The 17,750-nt window shown below is 44.1% G+C and overlaps 1 protein-coding gene across 34 annotated transcripts in view; it reads right to left on the bottom strand.

The window, feature by feature from the left end:
- The window catches only part of LOC116653662 (uncharacterized), a 424,046-nt gene that overhangs the window by 43,330 nt on the left and 362,966 nt on the right, over nucleotides 1-17,750 (bottom strand). For 12 of the 34 annotated variants that reach the window (XR_014948267.1, XR_014948270.1, XM_085553212.1 and 9 more), the window contains 3 exons: nucleotides 1,725-9,066; nucleotides 1,478-1,583; nucleotides 169-306 (listed from right to left, as the gene is read on the bottom strand). The exons of 5 other annotated variants lie outside the window; for them this stretch is intronic. Coding sequence is in view for 9 of the 29 variants with exons in the window: in XM_085553199.1 (XP_085409325.1) it covers nucleotides 1,478-1,583; nucleotides 1,725-1,902 (284 nt within the window). In the remaining 20 variants the exon portion in view is untranslated. The remainder of the gene's footprint in view (nucleotides 1-168; nucleotides 307-1,477; nucleotides 1,584-1,724; nucleotides 9,067-17,750) is intronic. 17 more of the 34 variants (XR_014948272.1, XR_014948278.1, XM_085553199.1 and 14 more) reach the window with 5 other exon arrangements.

Below are 17,750 nucleotides of genomic sequence, written 5' to 3'. Positions count from 1 at the left end.
ACCCTAAAGCTAAAAATCTCCTTCCTTAACTGCCATGGGTACACCATTATTCCATACTCAAACTGCAATCACTGATACTCATGTTACAGCAGAAGGATGACAGGTCCATTGCCCTACAAGCATACAGTTGGGTGATGCATTAATTGGGTTATGAAATAGTTGACTCACGTAATTGAAGAAAAGCCCAAAATACAGGCAAAGGTGCTGGTGATGCCAACTAAGGGTTCTATTTACAGTTCAACTGCTAGTAGAAAATACAGTGTTTCTTCAAGGAAATAATGGAGAGGAAGGAATTGGATCTGAGCTCTGCAAGAGAGGAAAGAGTTACTGAGTGACACAGAATTGGACTGGGTCCAATAGGATTACCAGCAAGAAAAAGACACTCTGGTTTAGTCTTGCTATCTTTGTTCCAACTTTTCTTCTGAAAACAAAAAGAGAAAATTTACAGGCTCATGGCTGCATGCAACATATAAGAGCATTTTCACATCTGCAAAGTCCTGACTGCAGAATTAAATAATGAAGGCCTTTGTAAGCAATCACTTGGTATGTGTTCTTAAAAATAGCTGCATCCCAGACAAATCAGCTTTTGTTCAGAAATTGGTCAGGCTGCATGGGCAAGGCAGCTGGGACAGGTGATGATAAGGACAGCAGCTCACTACTGCGTTGTGAAACTTCATACAATATTACCATTCTGTGTTTTGGGACCCTGGCGATTCTTCAGGTGAAAAGAATCAAGTCTGGTCAGGTACACCAGGTACATTTTCTCCCATCACAGGAGGAAAGAGGACCAATTTATTGCTGAATGCGGCACACATACATCCACAACAAACATATTCAGAGACTAAAGCACTCTTCACTCACTATACTTCAGCATTACACCCTCCCTACCAGTTGTATCATGATCCATTTAAACAGCCTCATTTACAATAGCAAAACAAATCTCAAATACCGTGTCCTGCTCAGGTAGCCGGTATGCTAGCAATTGTCTTCAAATCCACAGAGCTGCCGCTTAGATCAGAGATGAAAAGTAGTGTTAACTCATGTGCTCTTAGGAAGAAGGATCTCAAAGAGCATTCTGCCCTTCTTGACACTACACAGGTGGGCTGGAAATTTAATGAACTTCTGAATTGTGACTATGAGTCTATCCTCCATTTGATCTTCTGCTGGGTAACGTGAATGCTGTCATCTGTTTGGTAATTTACTGAACAGAAGAGCTGAGGTCTATCAAAAAATCTACACAAGGAGCCTTTCTTTGAGTCCCTTACGATGAGCACATAGCCTCTGCACTTACCCAGTTCTTGATGTTTGGCTGCAGTGAAGTCCATGGGCACTAACTAGACTGCTACAAAAACAAGGGTTCTACTGATGTTTCTTCCTCCTATGAGCAAGATTTATTCTGAGGAGCTAACAGGATCTTGACAGGGATCTGGGAAATACTAATAGGTTAAGATTCAGCTTATTGGAGTAGGTTACTTACTTTAAATGCCTCGATTTTTCTCTCTTCTGCTCCATGCTCTTAACAGTGCTCAGCGTATTCTGCAGGTTGCTCCAAAAGTAATTCCTCCTATTTATTTTCATAGAAACTGCAACAGTTATGAACAGCACAATAAAACTATTTGATAGAACAAATTCTCAGCTTAAAAAAAAAAACAAAAAACCCAAAACCACAAACCTATTTTTCAACATAGTCACTGCTACCTATTGTTGCTACTGCTGAAACATACCACTCACTGCTTCACTTGTGCTCACATCCACTGTTTGCTCTCCAAAACTGTTCAGCAAGCATTGATGAATGTCAGCGGGTGCCATTTTTTCCACATGGAGGAATTCAATGACACATCTTCGCCTCCTACACTCTAACATGCAGGACGCCATTTTGTCAGACTGCTCCTCTGCTGCCATCTGTCATATGGCAAGAAAACATGACAGAATATTAGCAGGAAGGTTCAGTATCTATTGCCATATCATCAGCATCTACCTCTGCTGTTGTGGGCCAATGTCATAAAGGAGCAGGAAGCTTTGGAGCAGCTCTCATTCATATCTGTATTAATGTTAGTTTATAGCTGCTATGAAGACTGCAAACAGAAATTTGCAGAATGGCCAGCCTAATATTTTTGTTGCTTTTACTTCTCTTAGAATATGCTAATAATTTTCAAACAGAATTCATTATGATTTACTCTATTGGAAATGGGAAATTCACCTTTTGCCTGACAATATGCTGGTGGAACACGACCCAGAAACCATTCCTGCATAAGCCATGAGCACAGATGGTGTGAAATGAGGTTACATCGCCCAGTATCTGCCGGCTGAGGCTCTTTGTTGTTTTGCCTTGTAACGGGTGCTGTGAGGACACCAGGCAGTTACATCATTCCTGGTTTCCTGGCTCCTGCTTCTACTCCAGAAAACATTCTTGAGAAACTGCGCAGGATGATGCTGCAGCCTACACCCCATCTGCGTATTAGGCTACATAGGATGGCAGGTCAGCTCATCTGAAGAACTCCTTTCTCCACAAGCAGCTGGGCCTTTACTCTGAGTGCCCGCTTAGCTTGACAGGAAGATGAATGAGAACATTTGTAAATTTTTGTCTCGTACAATGTATTCCCGGCTTCCTTCCAGCCCTGATTTTGAAACTGGCATCTGACTGGTTCAGTTGAGTCTTCCCATGTCTTTCTAACATTCCTTTTCAATTTGGGCATATTGTTCTGCCTGGTGATAGTGGCTCTGATAATTGCATGAGTCAGCCATTTTGCGCAGTTTGGCAATATACCGATCTATTGTATTTTTAAGTTTCTTGGACGATGTTCCTGTTTCTGTGGGTTGAAAAGCACTTCTAGGATTTTACAGAGTCCTTCCTGCTCCCCTCTTGCCCCACCAAATGTAAAAACTGCATATGGAGGACTTCATTGCGGAGAACTAAAAACATGTCTGTTCACATTCCATTTTCTTCTCCATTCACTGCTCTCTCTTGGATCCAAAAGGGAATTCAGCTACTGTCCAAGCCCCCTTCACATTTATCTGCCTGATCTGGGAAGCTGTTACACTGTGCCTTTACCCTGTTTTACTTCCTTTATATGACACTGCTTGTTTCTCTTTCTTGCAAGTTCCATTTCCTCATTTTACCACTCTCTATGTTCCAGCACAAAAGAAGGATACCTCTACAGAGAAGTCAAACAGCTGCTAAGTTCTGAGAAGTCTTAATAACTGCTTAAAAGGGTCCATCGTTATTACAGAAGCACTCCTCTGAACTAAGTTATTTGCAGATATTGATTCATGCTATTAAGCTAGCTGTGGAGAAAGGATGGCTTGCATGCATGCATTCATTTGACTGGCACCTTATCCAAATATAGGTTTAATCAAGTTTTATCTCAAGCAGAGTGGCACAGCTAATTATACCTGTTTTCTCAGGCTTTAAACGCCCACCTGAAGGAAAGTGAGCATATAAAGCACCAGTGTCTCATTCCTAGAGATAAACATTTTGTTTTACAAAGTATTTGAGCATAAGGGTTAGAAAAGCAGCTTCTGCCAGCAAAACCGAAGTCACTGGAAGATTCTGTGAGCAGTCAACAGAAAAAAATACATGGGCATAACAGGATAATTATGGAAAAAGAAATTCAAGCACAGATTTTTCTTTTCATCCTCCTCCTCAGCTCTACCAAGAGACCAATTGCACTGGCCAAAATACAGCAAACAACAGTAACATCCTAGATTGGTCTCTATTTCTTAAGATGAACCTACCTGCTGGAAGTACTTGCCCATCTGCTCCAACAGGAGCAGACCTACTCCATAGAGCCACTGCCCTTCATCACATTCAGCCCCTCCAAACACAGAGAAAACAGCAGGTGTTAACTAATAAGAAATAATCCTTTTCAGTCAGTGAATAGATGACTCATCAGCACAGCAGGTCAGAGACCTAAAGGCTGTAGATGGGCCTTAAGAAGAGCTGAAATAATTTTATGACCAATGAAAGCACTTGCCTGGTTGTTCCTGTATAATCAGTGAGAGAAGAGTAATCAAAGCTGGTTCCTTGGGGCACCAGCTAATGATACTAATTAGCACGCAGATAGGGCCTTGCTGAAAGCATTACACCCAGGCATGTGCTAATTAATTAGCTGATTGTCTGCAGGGAGATGATCTTGTGTTCTTCTCCCTTTCCTGCAGGATTGTGCAAGGGGGAAGAAATGATGGAGGGTTTTATGCTTTCTCATAAAGTAGATTGCACTGTGGGATAGTTCAGGATGGTGAGTTCGGGCAGTTTCTTTGAGACTGCGACTCTTTCGCCCTGTTCTCTATACTCAGACTATGGCAACAATATTTAACTCACAGTCCCCAGTTTCTGGGAAGTGAGTTCTAAGTGGAAAACAGTTTATATGAGTTTCTATGGTTCAAGTGCATTGCCACTCATAAGTAAAATCAAGCACTGGTACAGGCTCTCAGTATCACCACAGGCTCTCAGGAAGTTTTGAAGATCAAAGATCACCCTCTCTCATCTGTGGGGCTGGCTGCCTTTCCCAAGCAAGGCTCCTTGCAATGACCACAGCTTTAATGAAATCCAATGTCCTGACATTACAGTGACCGCTCTGGCTCCAAGGAGCTCAGCTCAGACAGAGGCACTGGAGCCTGGCAGTGACCAAGTGTTTTCTCTTGTTGGCTTTCTATTTCTAGGAGACTGTTGGAAATGATCCCAAGTGATATATCTGGCTTCTTTTCCAGGCTGGTCTGTGTGAGCGTGTATGTGTGTGAGAATGTGACTAGGCAGAAAACATTCTGTCTATTGTTATATGGTAGAGAAGCAAAGCAAGACCAGTTTAAAAGAGCAGTGTAAGGTGGAGTGCATTTTTCTTTTAACTCCATCCAAATTGCTGACTGACCAGACCTCCGTGGTGCTTAACATTCTGCCCAGCAAATTCAAAGCCAAGCTTTGCAGCTGCATTCAGGATTTCTCCTCCCTTTTCTCTCCCCTACACTTGCAGAGAAAAGAGAACCTCTGTTCTGTTTGGAAGCATGGGACACATGGGTTGGCGAACCTACAGCAGCAGAGGGAAGAGTGCAAGTTTTTCTTTCTAATTCTGTAGGTCCTATATAAAGGCTGGCCATGTGGGAAGGGGAGATTTTTTTAATGCACCATGTTCTCTGTTATCAGAAAGGCTTCCTGTATGGGTCCTGAGGAGTTTTCAGGTGGTCATCCTTTCTAGAAAGGGTGGGCAGTGGGAGAGGTGCTCCATTCCCCTTCCCTGCTGCTTTCAGACTTGACTAGGTACCTCAACCTACCATCCCTGCAAACCCTTGAGGGAAGTTTATCCCATGCACCTCTTAGCAGGACTGCAGTGACCACTTCCAACATTTTCGCTGGTGTCCTACCGAGACACTGGCCTAGCAGCCCAATGCCTAGTGCTTGCACCACAAATGCAAGCTGCTCCTCCTCTCACTTGAGTTTGTAGAACTACACCCACCAAAAACGGCCATAAACATTGTCCACACTGGGTTCTGTGACTCACTAAGTGTCCATGGGGCTGACCTGTACAGACCTGAGATTACCAGACAAGGGGATAGTTGTTCTCCAGGTCTGAGTCACTTGTTTAATGGGGCCTATTTTTGAGTGAAGGAGGAAGAGGTGGCAGCATGACTAGGAAGGAAGATTAATGCTATCTTCGCTGTGACACTGTGGGTGAGAAGTGAAGGCCTGTGCCCCTGCAGTGGTACTCAAACAGAGAGTGCACATTGCTTTTCTTGGTTTAAGAACAGAAAATGTACAAATGGTATGGAAGAGTGCACCAAAAGGTTTGTGGTTTTTGTTTCCCATACCTGTTGGTATCGTGTCAGAAGCCAGAAAAGTGAACCTTCTAGGATGTTTAAATGCTGTGACTTCCTAAAGTGCTGAGTAACAGATTTCAGTGTCTTGCACTGGGGCTGGTGCAAGTTACTGTGTGTGTGGCAGAAACTAAGTGTTTTTCCTCTTCTTATTCATGTTGCATAGAGATACAACCGCGTCATTCACATAAATCAGGCACAATTAGCCAGAGGGCTCAAATTTACAGTGTTTCTGATAAACCAGACGCCTAAGAAGTTCTGTGATGGGAAAAGGCTGCACTCTGCAAGAACACAGCAGGTAACAGTAGCCTTGTGAACGATAGCCCAAAGCTTCAGCTTTCGCCCGGGTACCTGAACATCTCACTGTCCTGAGGGAAACATCTGCAGAGCAATTATTATCTTGGAAAGAGCCATGGGAAAATAAAGCAGTCGGTAACACTTGAAAAGCGTCCCAGATTCCCACTGAAAGGCTTTGTCAGAGCTGTGAACCTTCACTTTATTTAGCTGTATGCTTTTTTTTTTCTTTTTTTTTTTTCTTTTTTTATTTTTTTGGAGAGAACCAAAAAAGTATCCTGTATGTTGCTGCGGTGGGAAATCTCAGCCGTGATAACATTCAGCTCAAGGTTGTTATCTAGTGGGTTGTAACCTGGGAAATATGGGAATATTTCTCAAAGGAAAAGCCAGGCTTGTCACTTCGTGCTCTTTACGAGCTTAACTGTTTGTGTCTCAGTAGGTCGTAGATGAGCCACGTACCTCAAAGAGGCACAACCACTACTTTGTGCCAGCCCTCTCCATTGGACACAACTTTTTGTGTCACAATTACAGTTGTGGGGCTTTTTGGTTTTTTTAAAATTATTATTAAAATTTCCAGGGATTTCAGCCTGCGAAATGACAGAGCTGCAACTGAGCACTGTGCTTCCTAGGGGACACACTGGGTGGCCCAGTCTCCAGATGCTTCTCCAGGCTCTGTCATCCCTCCTGCTCATGGGGATGGGATCACAGCCCTGACTGTGTTGAACGTGGCCAGTTGTGGAGGCAGAAGAGAGATACAGGAGAGCCTCATGAAGACTGCAGAGGTATACCTAGCTATGGGAGAACACAGGTCTTGGTCTGGATGAAAGATGTAGGCCATTTCCATTTTTAAGCAGAAACAGAACGTGAGGCTGAGCAATAACACTTAGCACTTACCTTCAGAGGAAATCAATGGCCTTTGGGCAGGAGGGACCACCGCTACCCCTCATTTTCACAGATGGCAACATGGAAGTGCAAGGCAGTGAAACAGAGTAGCTAAGGTCACCCAAGGAAGCAGTGGAGGAGCTGGGAATAAAACTTAGGTTTCATGAATCACTAAACCACATTGCTTCCCCTTAGGGCGATGGATGTATTATAATAGAGCAAGATCCAGATGTGGTTTTAAACTGTCATTCAATACTCTGTGTGATATTACTCTGCCTAAGAAAATATACAAATTTGGACTCCCCAGAGATTTGACTGGTTCAGGGGAGCTTGATTAAGCATGTTTGTCATGACATTTTAGGCAGAACAGCACACAAAAGGATAGGGGGCAGTTCTCAAATGCACTGACAAAGAGATGCTGAGCCAAAAAGATGTGTAAGGATTTGAGAAACACAAACTCAAAATCGAAGGAGAGCAGAGTCAGAGCAAAGAAGCTGGACAGCATCAGGAAGGAGGAGGAAAACAGATGCTTGGCATCTGTGTTAGGGGATGTCCATCTCTCCTCCCAGCTCTGTCACATCTCAGCTGCTCTCTATAGCTGCAGTCAGAGATAGAAGTGTTAGCTTGGTAAGAGATTTTGTTCCACATGTTAAACTGCTCGTGCTTTGATATTAACAGTAAGCACGGAGAGGGCCAAACCTCTATAGCCTGAAGCTATGATTTAAATTGATCTGCATTCACATTTCCACCTCCAGGTTTGGGCTGGGGGGAGGGGGATGGTTGAAGAATTGCATCCTTTCATCAAATTTCTTCATTAAACTTGCCCCCCTCCAGCCCACCCTGATAACTTGCAGGTGTTTGTTCTCAGAGCACCCTTCTTGGAGTCAGATGGTTGCATATCATCTCAGATTTAGCTCAGAGTAATGAAGGACTCTTTAACTTCTGGAATTGGCCTAAACAGTTAGAAACTTAAAGGGCTGAAAAACTTGAAACCAAAACCTACCCCTTTCATACTTCTTTATGTTAAATAAGCCTTTGTGATGTAAAGTTTAATTCCTGATTCTTGCAGCAGAACTCATGCTTTCAAATGCTTGGTCTTAGAAATGTAGATTTAATACTGGCCCAACCTGGAAGCAATATTCTTCCTTTCCCTCCTTATAGGGTTATTTGATATTCCTGAGTGCTGTTAAAAAGGCACGATCCCATTTGCATGTTAGGGAAGGCAATGGAGACACATTTGTTCCTGGTTGAACAGAGCCATCCTTAGCTGAAGGTGAATCTATGCCAGAAACAAGAGTCCTGCCCTTCTATGGTATATTTCTGTTTAAGTTCTAGGTGCTGTGACTTCCATATCTCCTTCAGATAGATGTGAACTGAAGGTGGAAAGCACAAATTTGATATTGACACTAATTCTAATAATCAAGACATATCAACTTCTTTTTCAAAAAGAAAAAGACTGTCCATATATTCAGGCCACAAGGAAATTACAGGAGAAAAATCTGCTTTCAGTTCTCTGAACATATGCAGGAGTCACCTCACTGTATATTATGGTTACCTAAAAAGTAGGTAACACATAAATGAGATTTGCTGTACAGTTGCTGGGGAGATACTGGCAGCTCCAGGAGAAGATTTATGCTGGATTAAAACAAAACTAAAACAAGAAGGGAAGATTTTTGTCTTCTGAAGTGTCCCCTCCATCACCAAAGGGAGTTTAGATCACCAGTATTGGACAGATACCTAAAATTTAGGTTCAGTGATGTGAATCCACAGCCATGTCGCAGAGAGGAAAGCTGCTGGATCAGAAGAAGAAGAAAAAAAAAAAAAGGCTGAAAAAAGGAAGCAGAGAGCAGCCTCAGGGAAGGTAAAAAGAGACAAAGTTAAAGGGTTACAGACAAAAGACAGCCTTTTTAAAACAAAGCCAGTTCAGAGGCTGTAATGCAATGTGTCCTTCAATATCAGGTTAGCTGTGTGGCAGCTGGCACTTCATACCGTGTGAAAAGATCTCAGCTGAAGATCTTTGATAATTCGGGCAGCTGTGGAGCACTCTGGGGCATTATTCTCCAGAACCCATCAGGCACGCACCTGGAGAGGTAGGCACACATTTATCATAGAATCACAGAATCACAGAATGACTTAGGTTGAAGGGAACCTTAAAGATCTTCCAACCCCCCTGCCATGAGCTGGTCACCAACCGCTAGATCAGGCTTCCTAGGGCCCCATTCAACCTGGTCTTGAATGCCTCCAGAGATGGCACATCCACAACCTCTCTGGGTAGCCTGTGCCCAGAACTGGTGGCATTCAGCCCAACCACCAGGGGACAGGTGAGGGGATGCCACGTGAGTGTATTTACAAGGGACGGAAATATTAAACCATCTCCTTGCTTGTAAATTAAATTCACTGTTAAAACCCTGGGTCAGATGTTCACCCAACCACCCTGCCACTCCCTCTGATTTATCTCAGCAGCAGATGCGGGCCCACATGCAGGTCTGAGTGCTGCCAGTAACACACAAAGCCCTTACCCAGGAAAATACAAATTCAAGCATGTGGGCTCCTTTGGAAGCAGAAAAGGAAATAGCAAGGTTTGTGGTGTGGTGGGCTTGTGTTGGACTGCCAGGCCTGGTGCCGAAGGAGTAAGCCCAAAGCCTGTAGGATCTTACATAGCTCTGGTCTGTTATCTGCCCCTGCTCACTGGGCATCATGTGGAGAGATGTCTGTTTTTCTGCTGCCCACTGAGGGACTGCCCACAGGATCCATCCTCACAGTGCCAGCTGAGTGGATTAATGAAGGTCCATGTCCTCTTTGGAGCTGGAAATGGGAGCTAACTTGAGTCCTTTAAAGGAGTTTCAATCGTATCTTGTTTCTAGAGATGCTACAAGATGGTGTCAATATGGTACAATACTATCAAAGCTGCTCAATTCACTCTGGTTTTGCTTTCCGTCTTCCATTGTTTTCTCCCCATCCCCTATTCTTCCTACTCCTGCTTTCCATGTTGCAGAAACCCATGAGGAAGCAGACTTAGACAGTGTGAGATGTTAAGAGGAACCTCATGCCATGCTGCTGTGGATAATGTGTCAAAGGGAAATGAGTACGTCTGTGTGTTTGAGACCACTTGCACAGGATGGGAAATGCAGGATCCTGGGGATAGGAAAGCCTCATGTCTCAGTCTGCAGGAGAAACAGCCAGCCTTGATCCTCATTCTGGGAAACAGCTGCTGCCAGGATAATTTTATCCTCTTGCTTACACAAGAGAGAAGATCTATTTTACAAACATCCCGTGATCTCCTGGACCCATATATGCGGTCATTCCAGGTCGGAGTTGCATCACCCGAGAGGCAGGTCCGTATTCTGACCTGCTTTAAGCTGTCTCCCAGCAGTCTCTTCCTCCTTCCAGTGCTCTCAGCCTGGGGACCATATTCTTTTGTCTCCTAATTATGCTGGTTGTCATCCTATGCTCTTCTCCATGACTCGCACCACACTATGAATGTTTTGTTCTATCACACTCAATGCAATGACTTACTTTGTCTTTGAGACAACTATGGAAGGAAAGTGCTTGTTTCCCCCCTTGCAGGAGGTGAGGCACTACAGATAAGGAATTCAGGACCTTATCAGTTCTTACACTGGAGTATTTGTCTTTTCCTAGTGCTAAACTTACTGTCTGCCTGAATGCAAATATAAAGACACTAATTAATTAAGAGATTTCCCATCCCACTGTCTTCCCACAGACAGTGGCTGTCAGCAATCCACATGGCACCTTTGGTTGGCTCCCAGCAACACTTCCCTAATGAAAGTTTCTCGAACAAAAAAATTATAGAGAAAGAAAGAAAAGGAAAAAAAAACCCTCAAAATTCATGTTTTAAAGAATGGCAACAGAGGAAAACCTGAAATGCTTCATTTTGTAACCCGGCATCTTGCTATTTTCTCCCTTATTTGTTTGTAATGACTTTCTGGCTCTGCATTTTCTTTTGAAAACATTCAAAAGATTAAAAAATAATAATAATAATAAAAAAATCCCCAGGCCTTTCAGAAGAGCTAAAAATGAAAGCTGTTGGCATTTCTGGAGAAGCAAATTGACTTCAAAAGGGACAGAAAATGGCTTAAAGACGAATGTAACTTTGTATTTCAAGAAAAGAAATGCCTCTGAAAATGCCATTTCCTTCACATTTTTTCCAGTGCCAATTTCTTTTCCACGTTTTTAACTCCTTTTTTTTCCTCCATGAGTTTGATCACCCCTTCAGCTGTCATTGCTGCATTGGATGCACTGTGTAAGGCAGCCAGAGGAGAGAGCTCTCCTGATCGCTTCATGAGCCCCCCCCTGAGCACTGGGGGTGCCCTGGAGAGTGGCTTTCAAGACACGTTTTTATTTGGTTAGCAACGGTCACTTGGCATCTGTGAAATCAAAGTATTCCCATATTTAACACCGGGCTATGAGAGCTCACAATCAGTGGGTTAATCATTATGGAAATACTGACTGATCCTTGAGTCAAATGTCAGGTGGTGCCAAAAAACAGAGCCCCAGGACAAAGGAGAGAGAAAAATCAGCTTCGAGTAATGCTGCAAATAAAACGGCTGTTACACAAGATGTGACTTCCAACGCAGCTCTTGGGTCACAGCAATAACTGAGCCACAAAACCCACTCCTGTGAAACACAGCACATGCCATCAGCTGGGGTCTGATTCATGCCAATGACTGGGGGTCTCAAAGCCCCAAGTGGGGATCAACGTATGCTCTGCTAACAAGTTATCCAGGCTGCTGGGGGCTACTTATATAGAGATTAGGGGAAAAAAAGAGCCTCAGAGTAAGCTGTGAATAAACTTGAATACTGGAAATTAGAAGAGGGTTTCTAAGCAGCAGAGGAGAGGAGGTCTGGAGTGTGTCCATTGCAGATACAGCTCCAGTAAAAAACAACACCAGGTTCTAAGATAAGCTGCATCTGTCAATGAATGGATGTACATATGGCACAAATGGCTGTGAAGGTAGGCACAGGTCTCCTGCTTTAGGTCTGCCTTTCTATAGTATTGCTTACTGAGGGCAGAGGAACCCAAAATAGACAGTAGTCATAGCAGCCAGTGCTTGCAGTCCCTCCCCAAAGTATTTTAAATAAAGACTGACATCTCCAACGATGACTCGGGATTTTGATGGTTGCCAGTTTTGGCTTCCCCACGTAGCAGAGAGTAAAAGGAGCATGATTTCACATGGGATGGTCTTCTCTTAGTACCAGCAAGCTGGTTACACCACCAGGCCCTTGGGGAAGTCTCTGTTCACACATCAACAAATGCCCACAGATGCTTGCCCTCAATCAGCCCTTTCAGTCTGGCCCAGGTCAACAATGTGTGAATACACTCAGTAGCATTTTTGTGGAGGCAGGAAGGCAATTTACAGGGCAAGGAAGTCCCATATGTTGTTTTACTAAGCTTAATGGTGGTTGCAAATATGAGCATCTTAAAGAATGAGGAGATGAATATGCAACATGCAACCAGGGGGTGTTTCTCATCCTCTGGGACTGTTTACCTATTGTTCACCAGAGTTAACAATGGGATTTCCCATCATCTCATTCTGACTTGCCTCTTCATTCTGGGGCAATTCAAGTTAGGGTTTTCAAATCCCTGGCCACGGCGGGAGAGGGTGGCTGCTGCTGAAGAGACAATTGTGAGGCACATCTGGGATGGAGTGTGGATGTGCTGCCACAGCCCATGGAAAAAGGCTGACAGCTTGGGATGGCAGTGCATCCCTCTGTCATAGAGAGCGTTCTTGGAGAGAAACAGATCAGTAGAGCCCTTCAGTAGAGAGGGATCCTAAACGGCCTGCTAAGACTAGATGCTGAATTTTTTAATAGAGAAAGAGCAGCGTGATGAATCCCATCTGAAAATAATATAGTCATTAACACATCATTAAAAATGCCTAGTGTCTTACAAATGCAAACAATGAAATCCTTCTGGGAGTGTCAGGCTCCCCTTTCTCTTTAAATGCAGCTGCATTTTTTTAGTGCACGGTGACTTTTCACTACTCAGTTTGCTTCTCTTCTGTTCCTTTACAGCTACTGCTGTTCCCCAGCTGGATAGAAGCAGGATGTTTGTGTTCTGTGCTCTGTAAAAAGTGGCTCACCCTTACCTTGTCCAGCATAAGATTTTACTGCTTGGAACCCAGAGCAAAGTCAGTCCTTCCTTATGTTGTGAATTACATTTGGTGGCTCAGAGAGGATCACAGCTTATGGCCTCACAAGGGATAATGTCATCTTGGAGAAAGGCGTGTGCCTCGGCAGCTTGTGCCACTGGCCATAAAGCACCTGGGAAACTGGGATGTAATCTCAGAAAAGGTCTCTGGGGAGTGTGCAGGGCTCAAGGTTGGCAGGCTCCTGCTGGCTGCAGTGCTCTCAGGACAGCTGATCTGTCTTGGCACAGTGGGATGCTGACACCCTGTTTAAAGTCAGAGGTCTGAGTGAACTGTGGTGAGAAGTACCAAGCCACAAGTAGATAAGGAAATTAATTGATTATACCAATCTTTGAGACAAAGTGCAAAGCAGAGGACTGTGATGGCCCCAGCTCTCATTTTATGGCCAGTTCTGATTGCAGAAAGCGGTGTTACAGTTGTGTTCCTCTTTCCATCAATTCCCATTTTACTTGGCATCCAACTCCAGCTAGGTAACTTTCACTTAGGCAGAAAACCTTGGTGGAACTACCGTATGCTAGAATAATGGGAGATGTGGAGGAGGAATCCTGGAACATCCTGGAGAAGGACAGCAATTGGAAGAGTTTGGCCGGTTGAGTTTAGTAAAATGAAGGCTGAAAAGGGTAAGACCAGAACTGGCTGCCATAGACATATCAGGAGCCTAAATGCTGGGGACAAAGGAAAGCTATTTAACTGAAGCACAATGTTGGCACAAAAACAGCTGGGTACAGGCTGCCCATGAATACATCTAGACAATGTGAATAGATGGAAAACAGTGATACAAAAATAAAATAAAATAAAAATCAAAACCAGACCAAGTCATCTTCAGATTATAAAGTCATAGAAATGGAAGAAAGCCTTCAGAGACCTACTCATTTTGGGGTTTGTAACCTCGGGTAATATGACAACTGCTTCTAAAAGAGAAAAGCCAGAGACCATTTTGTCAGGGTGGCCGCAATACTTTTTCATTCACAGCTTACTAAAAGGAAGATGATCTCCTGCATATTCCTCTTATTATTTTCCCCATTTGGCTGTATATTCGCATGTGAGAACATGAATTAATAGAATTAATAATTTGCTGTCATTTCACAGCCCTCCATCTGACAGTGCTTCGTGGACAACTTGATGAGAAATACTGCTCTACTGCAATCCTCTGCTCCAAAGCTCTGTCACTAGCAGCTTAAGTGTCTCTTTCTCTCAATACACTCACGAGAGGGGTTGTGGGAATGTGGTCACTGCTAACAGCAGGACTCAAACTTTATGATTTCTCCTAGCCCAAGGCAAGGAGGGAGGCTGAAGGAATGTGAGACCTCTGAATGTGATGGTTGTAGTGATCAAGAGCCTTAAGCCAGCCCTACTGCCAAGAAAAGGAGATGTGAGATGGTGGAAAGGGAGGTCAGGGAAATTTCTCTGGAGCAATCTCAGCTGGCTTTTGAGGGTGTGCATGGGAGAGCGATGCCAAGAATGGGTGTGCATGGGAGAGCGATGGCAAGAATGTGGCAGGATGCCACTGATCCCAAGGGGAGATTGGGGTCTGTAGGTAAGGCTGGAGGAAACACAGCCCCCCAACTTCTTTCATCTTTGGGCAAAAGAAGGAGAAATAACAACCAGCTTCCCCGTGCTGCTGTTAGGCCTCAAGTCTGTGTTAGCTCTGTACAGCCTTCCCCTCTTTTTCCTCCTTTTACCCATTTGTCTTATCTGCTCAGGGGTCATCTTTTTCCAGAGCTGGGACTAGTTTAGGCAATAGGTACAAACACTGCCCAACAGGTACAAACCAAGTCTAGAGATGCTACTAGCAAATAACAGAAGGAACTTTTTAGGCTTCACTTCCCTGCCTCTGCATGGGAAGCTGTATCATCAGTGGGCCTACAGACACGAGAGATAAAAAGTGGAGTCCTCATATTTCAAATATCTATGTATACATTCTTTCCACAGCCTGTGAAAGTACCCAAGAAAAGCTCTTCTAGGGCTTAGAGTATTACTGTTCCAGTCCACACTGCCATTTAGTTCCCTGGGTAGTAGAGAAATCAGGGGTGGGGAATGCCAAATCTGGCTTTACTTTGGCCCTACAAATGTATTACTGAGTAGTGAAAAGTCAGGGAAAAGCATAAATCTCACTGCTGCACTCCAGTGCTCTGGGAGTCTTTCAAGTCCCTCTGGAATCCAGAGGCAGTTTGCAGTTTGGAAATCCAAATGTGCCTTACTGACGAGGCCAAATTCAGTCTTAACACGAGGCCATGGAAGTCAGGGGGGTTTCATTAGGAATGCATTAGGAATTGCATCTCTGCTTTACGAGCTATATATTAGGGGAGCTGCTGAGCCAGCCTGCATTTATAAAATGTCAGAAGTAATAAAGAGCAAGCCTTGTACCACTGTGTTTTCACTCCTCACCCTGAGATTATCAGATTGCCGCAGATACCAAATCACTCCTGGAAGGCAACAGTAAAAATGTTTTGCTCCATTTTGTCGTCTGCTATGGAGCATCTCAAAGCCCCTGCAGACTGTTCCAGCACCTTTATCGCTTTCACCTCCTAATTAGCAAAGGTTGTTTTTTTTATCCCTTTTACTAAACACAGATCACAGGACTGAGCTCAATGCATTTGTGCTGGTGCACCCCTGGAGCCTGCTCACATCTGCACATTCTGAGTATCCCACAAGAACTTTTGATGGCAAGGTAGGAGGGTAGGTGGAAAAGGGCACAAGGGATTGATGCTGATGCACCTCGTGTGAGCAGTGTTGATGTGTACACTTTAAGATGTGTGTACGTGGTTTACTCCTTCAAGGCCATATCATCAGCTCTTGCAGAGCCTGAAAGGAGTAGAATGCATAAGTCCTAATGTCATTCTACACTGAGAAAGCAGAAAGATGGACTCTGGGGTTTGGGACTTGGAATCCACAACTTTTGCAAGTTGGGTGCATTTTCCCATTCCAGCAGGGCTGTGTTTTTCTTGCACAGGTAGCAGCTTTCCCCATTGAGCTCTTTTTCTCAGGCATTCAAGGCCAGGTTGGATGAGGCCCTGGGCAGTCTGATCTAGCTGATAGTAACCCTGTCCACGGCCGGGGATTGGAACTAGATGATCTCTAAGGTCCCCTCTAACCTAAGCCATTCTGTGATTCCTTGCTCCAGCCGTGACAAACTGCTGTCGCTGTGGAGGTCGAGACCCTGGTGAACTGCAGTGCAGACATCAAATGCTATTCGTGGCTCCTGCAAAGTTGCTGCGTCTCAGACATCCCAACTATTTTAAATTTAAAACACAGCTTTGGAAGGCATGTTTCTCCTGCAACATTCTTCCCATTGCACCCGTGCACATGGGCTTGGCTTTCCAAACAACAGCTCTACCGAGGGGCTAGTTTTGTTATTAATAAGATGGCTGTGTTTATGAAGTTTTAAGTGATGTTAAAATTAAAGTGAAGTTATCATTCAGCTGACTTCGAGTTTTCTCAGCTCCCTTCCTTTGCACACACAGTTTGCCCTGCACTTGTTTGCCTTGGCAAGGCCCAGGCTTAATAGTAACAATTTCATCTTCCATTTATAGGCATCTGCACGCCATGTTATTCTTTCAAAGCGGAGCACTTCTGGGAGCTGAGCATGGGGGACGTGTAAAGCCGTGCACGCAAAGGCAAAGATCTTTTCAGGATCTCAACTTCTTCACATGAGGAACAGCTTTGTTTTAGGCCTTTGGGGAAAATAAGTAGAAAAGGGGGGAAAAAAAGTCCAGTCCCTGACTTTGGAACTTGAAAAAACGAAGGAAAGCACTCACAAGCTTGCAATGTTTTACATTCAGTGTACACTGCCTGGCAAGTTTCCAGAGCAAATGCAGGAAAGCTGTAAATTGGTGGAGTTGGACATATCAGCACAACTTTCTTTTTTTTCCTATATGGAGAGATGTATTCATTTTTTCCAGGATTTCAAGTAACTGCTGTACCGACAGCTATCTCTTCCAAGAGACAGGGGTTGGGTTCCCACCCAAACTTAGCACCTGAGCACAGAGCAGCTCAGGGAGTTGCCTCCTACCTGTTAACTGCCTTCCAGCCCCTCTTGCAGGTTTATCCTTTGAACTGGTGCTACCATGTGAAGCTTTTGGATGAGTTTTTTAAAACAAGAACAACCTCCCCACCCTTTAAAAAAAAGTTATTATCATTATTATTAATATTATTATTGCGTTATCTAGTGGTTGGCAACCCTACCCATGGCAGAGAGGTTGGAATTGGGTGCTCTTTAAGGTCCCCTCCAATCTTAGCCATTCTGTGATTGTATGATTTTATGATTCATTTAAAAGAGTGTTGTAGCAGGAATATGACACCCTGGGAATCAATATTCCAGGGGAACTTTCATCTTGCCTTAGAGATCCAGAGCAAAAGAAAGCAATACAAATGAGATCCTGGCTGCAGCAGGGCTAAGGGGCACTTGCAGCTACAGCATCACCTGGTGACAGCAGCCTGCCACGCATGAGAAGGAGATTTGCCCTCCCACAGAACCACTGAGTTCCCTTTTCCTTCAAGAACAAGGGCTGCTTCTGCTCCCCTCAACTCCTGGGTTAGACAGCAAAAGTCACAGCAGCAAGATGGGAGACAGCAGGGAAAGGACCAGATTTTGCAGCT

Source organism: Coturnix japonica, chromosome 7, assembly GCF_054131305.1.
Source record: "Coturnix japonica strain WE chromosome 7, WE-NBRP24, whole genome shotgun sequence".
NCBI lineage: Eukaryota > Metazoa > Chordata > Aves > Galliformes > Phasianidae > Coturnix > Coturnix japonica.
This window is presented reverse-complemented; position numbering and strand designations above follow the sequence as displayed.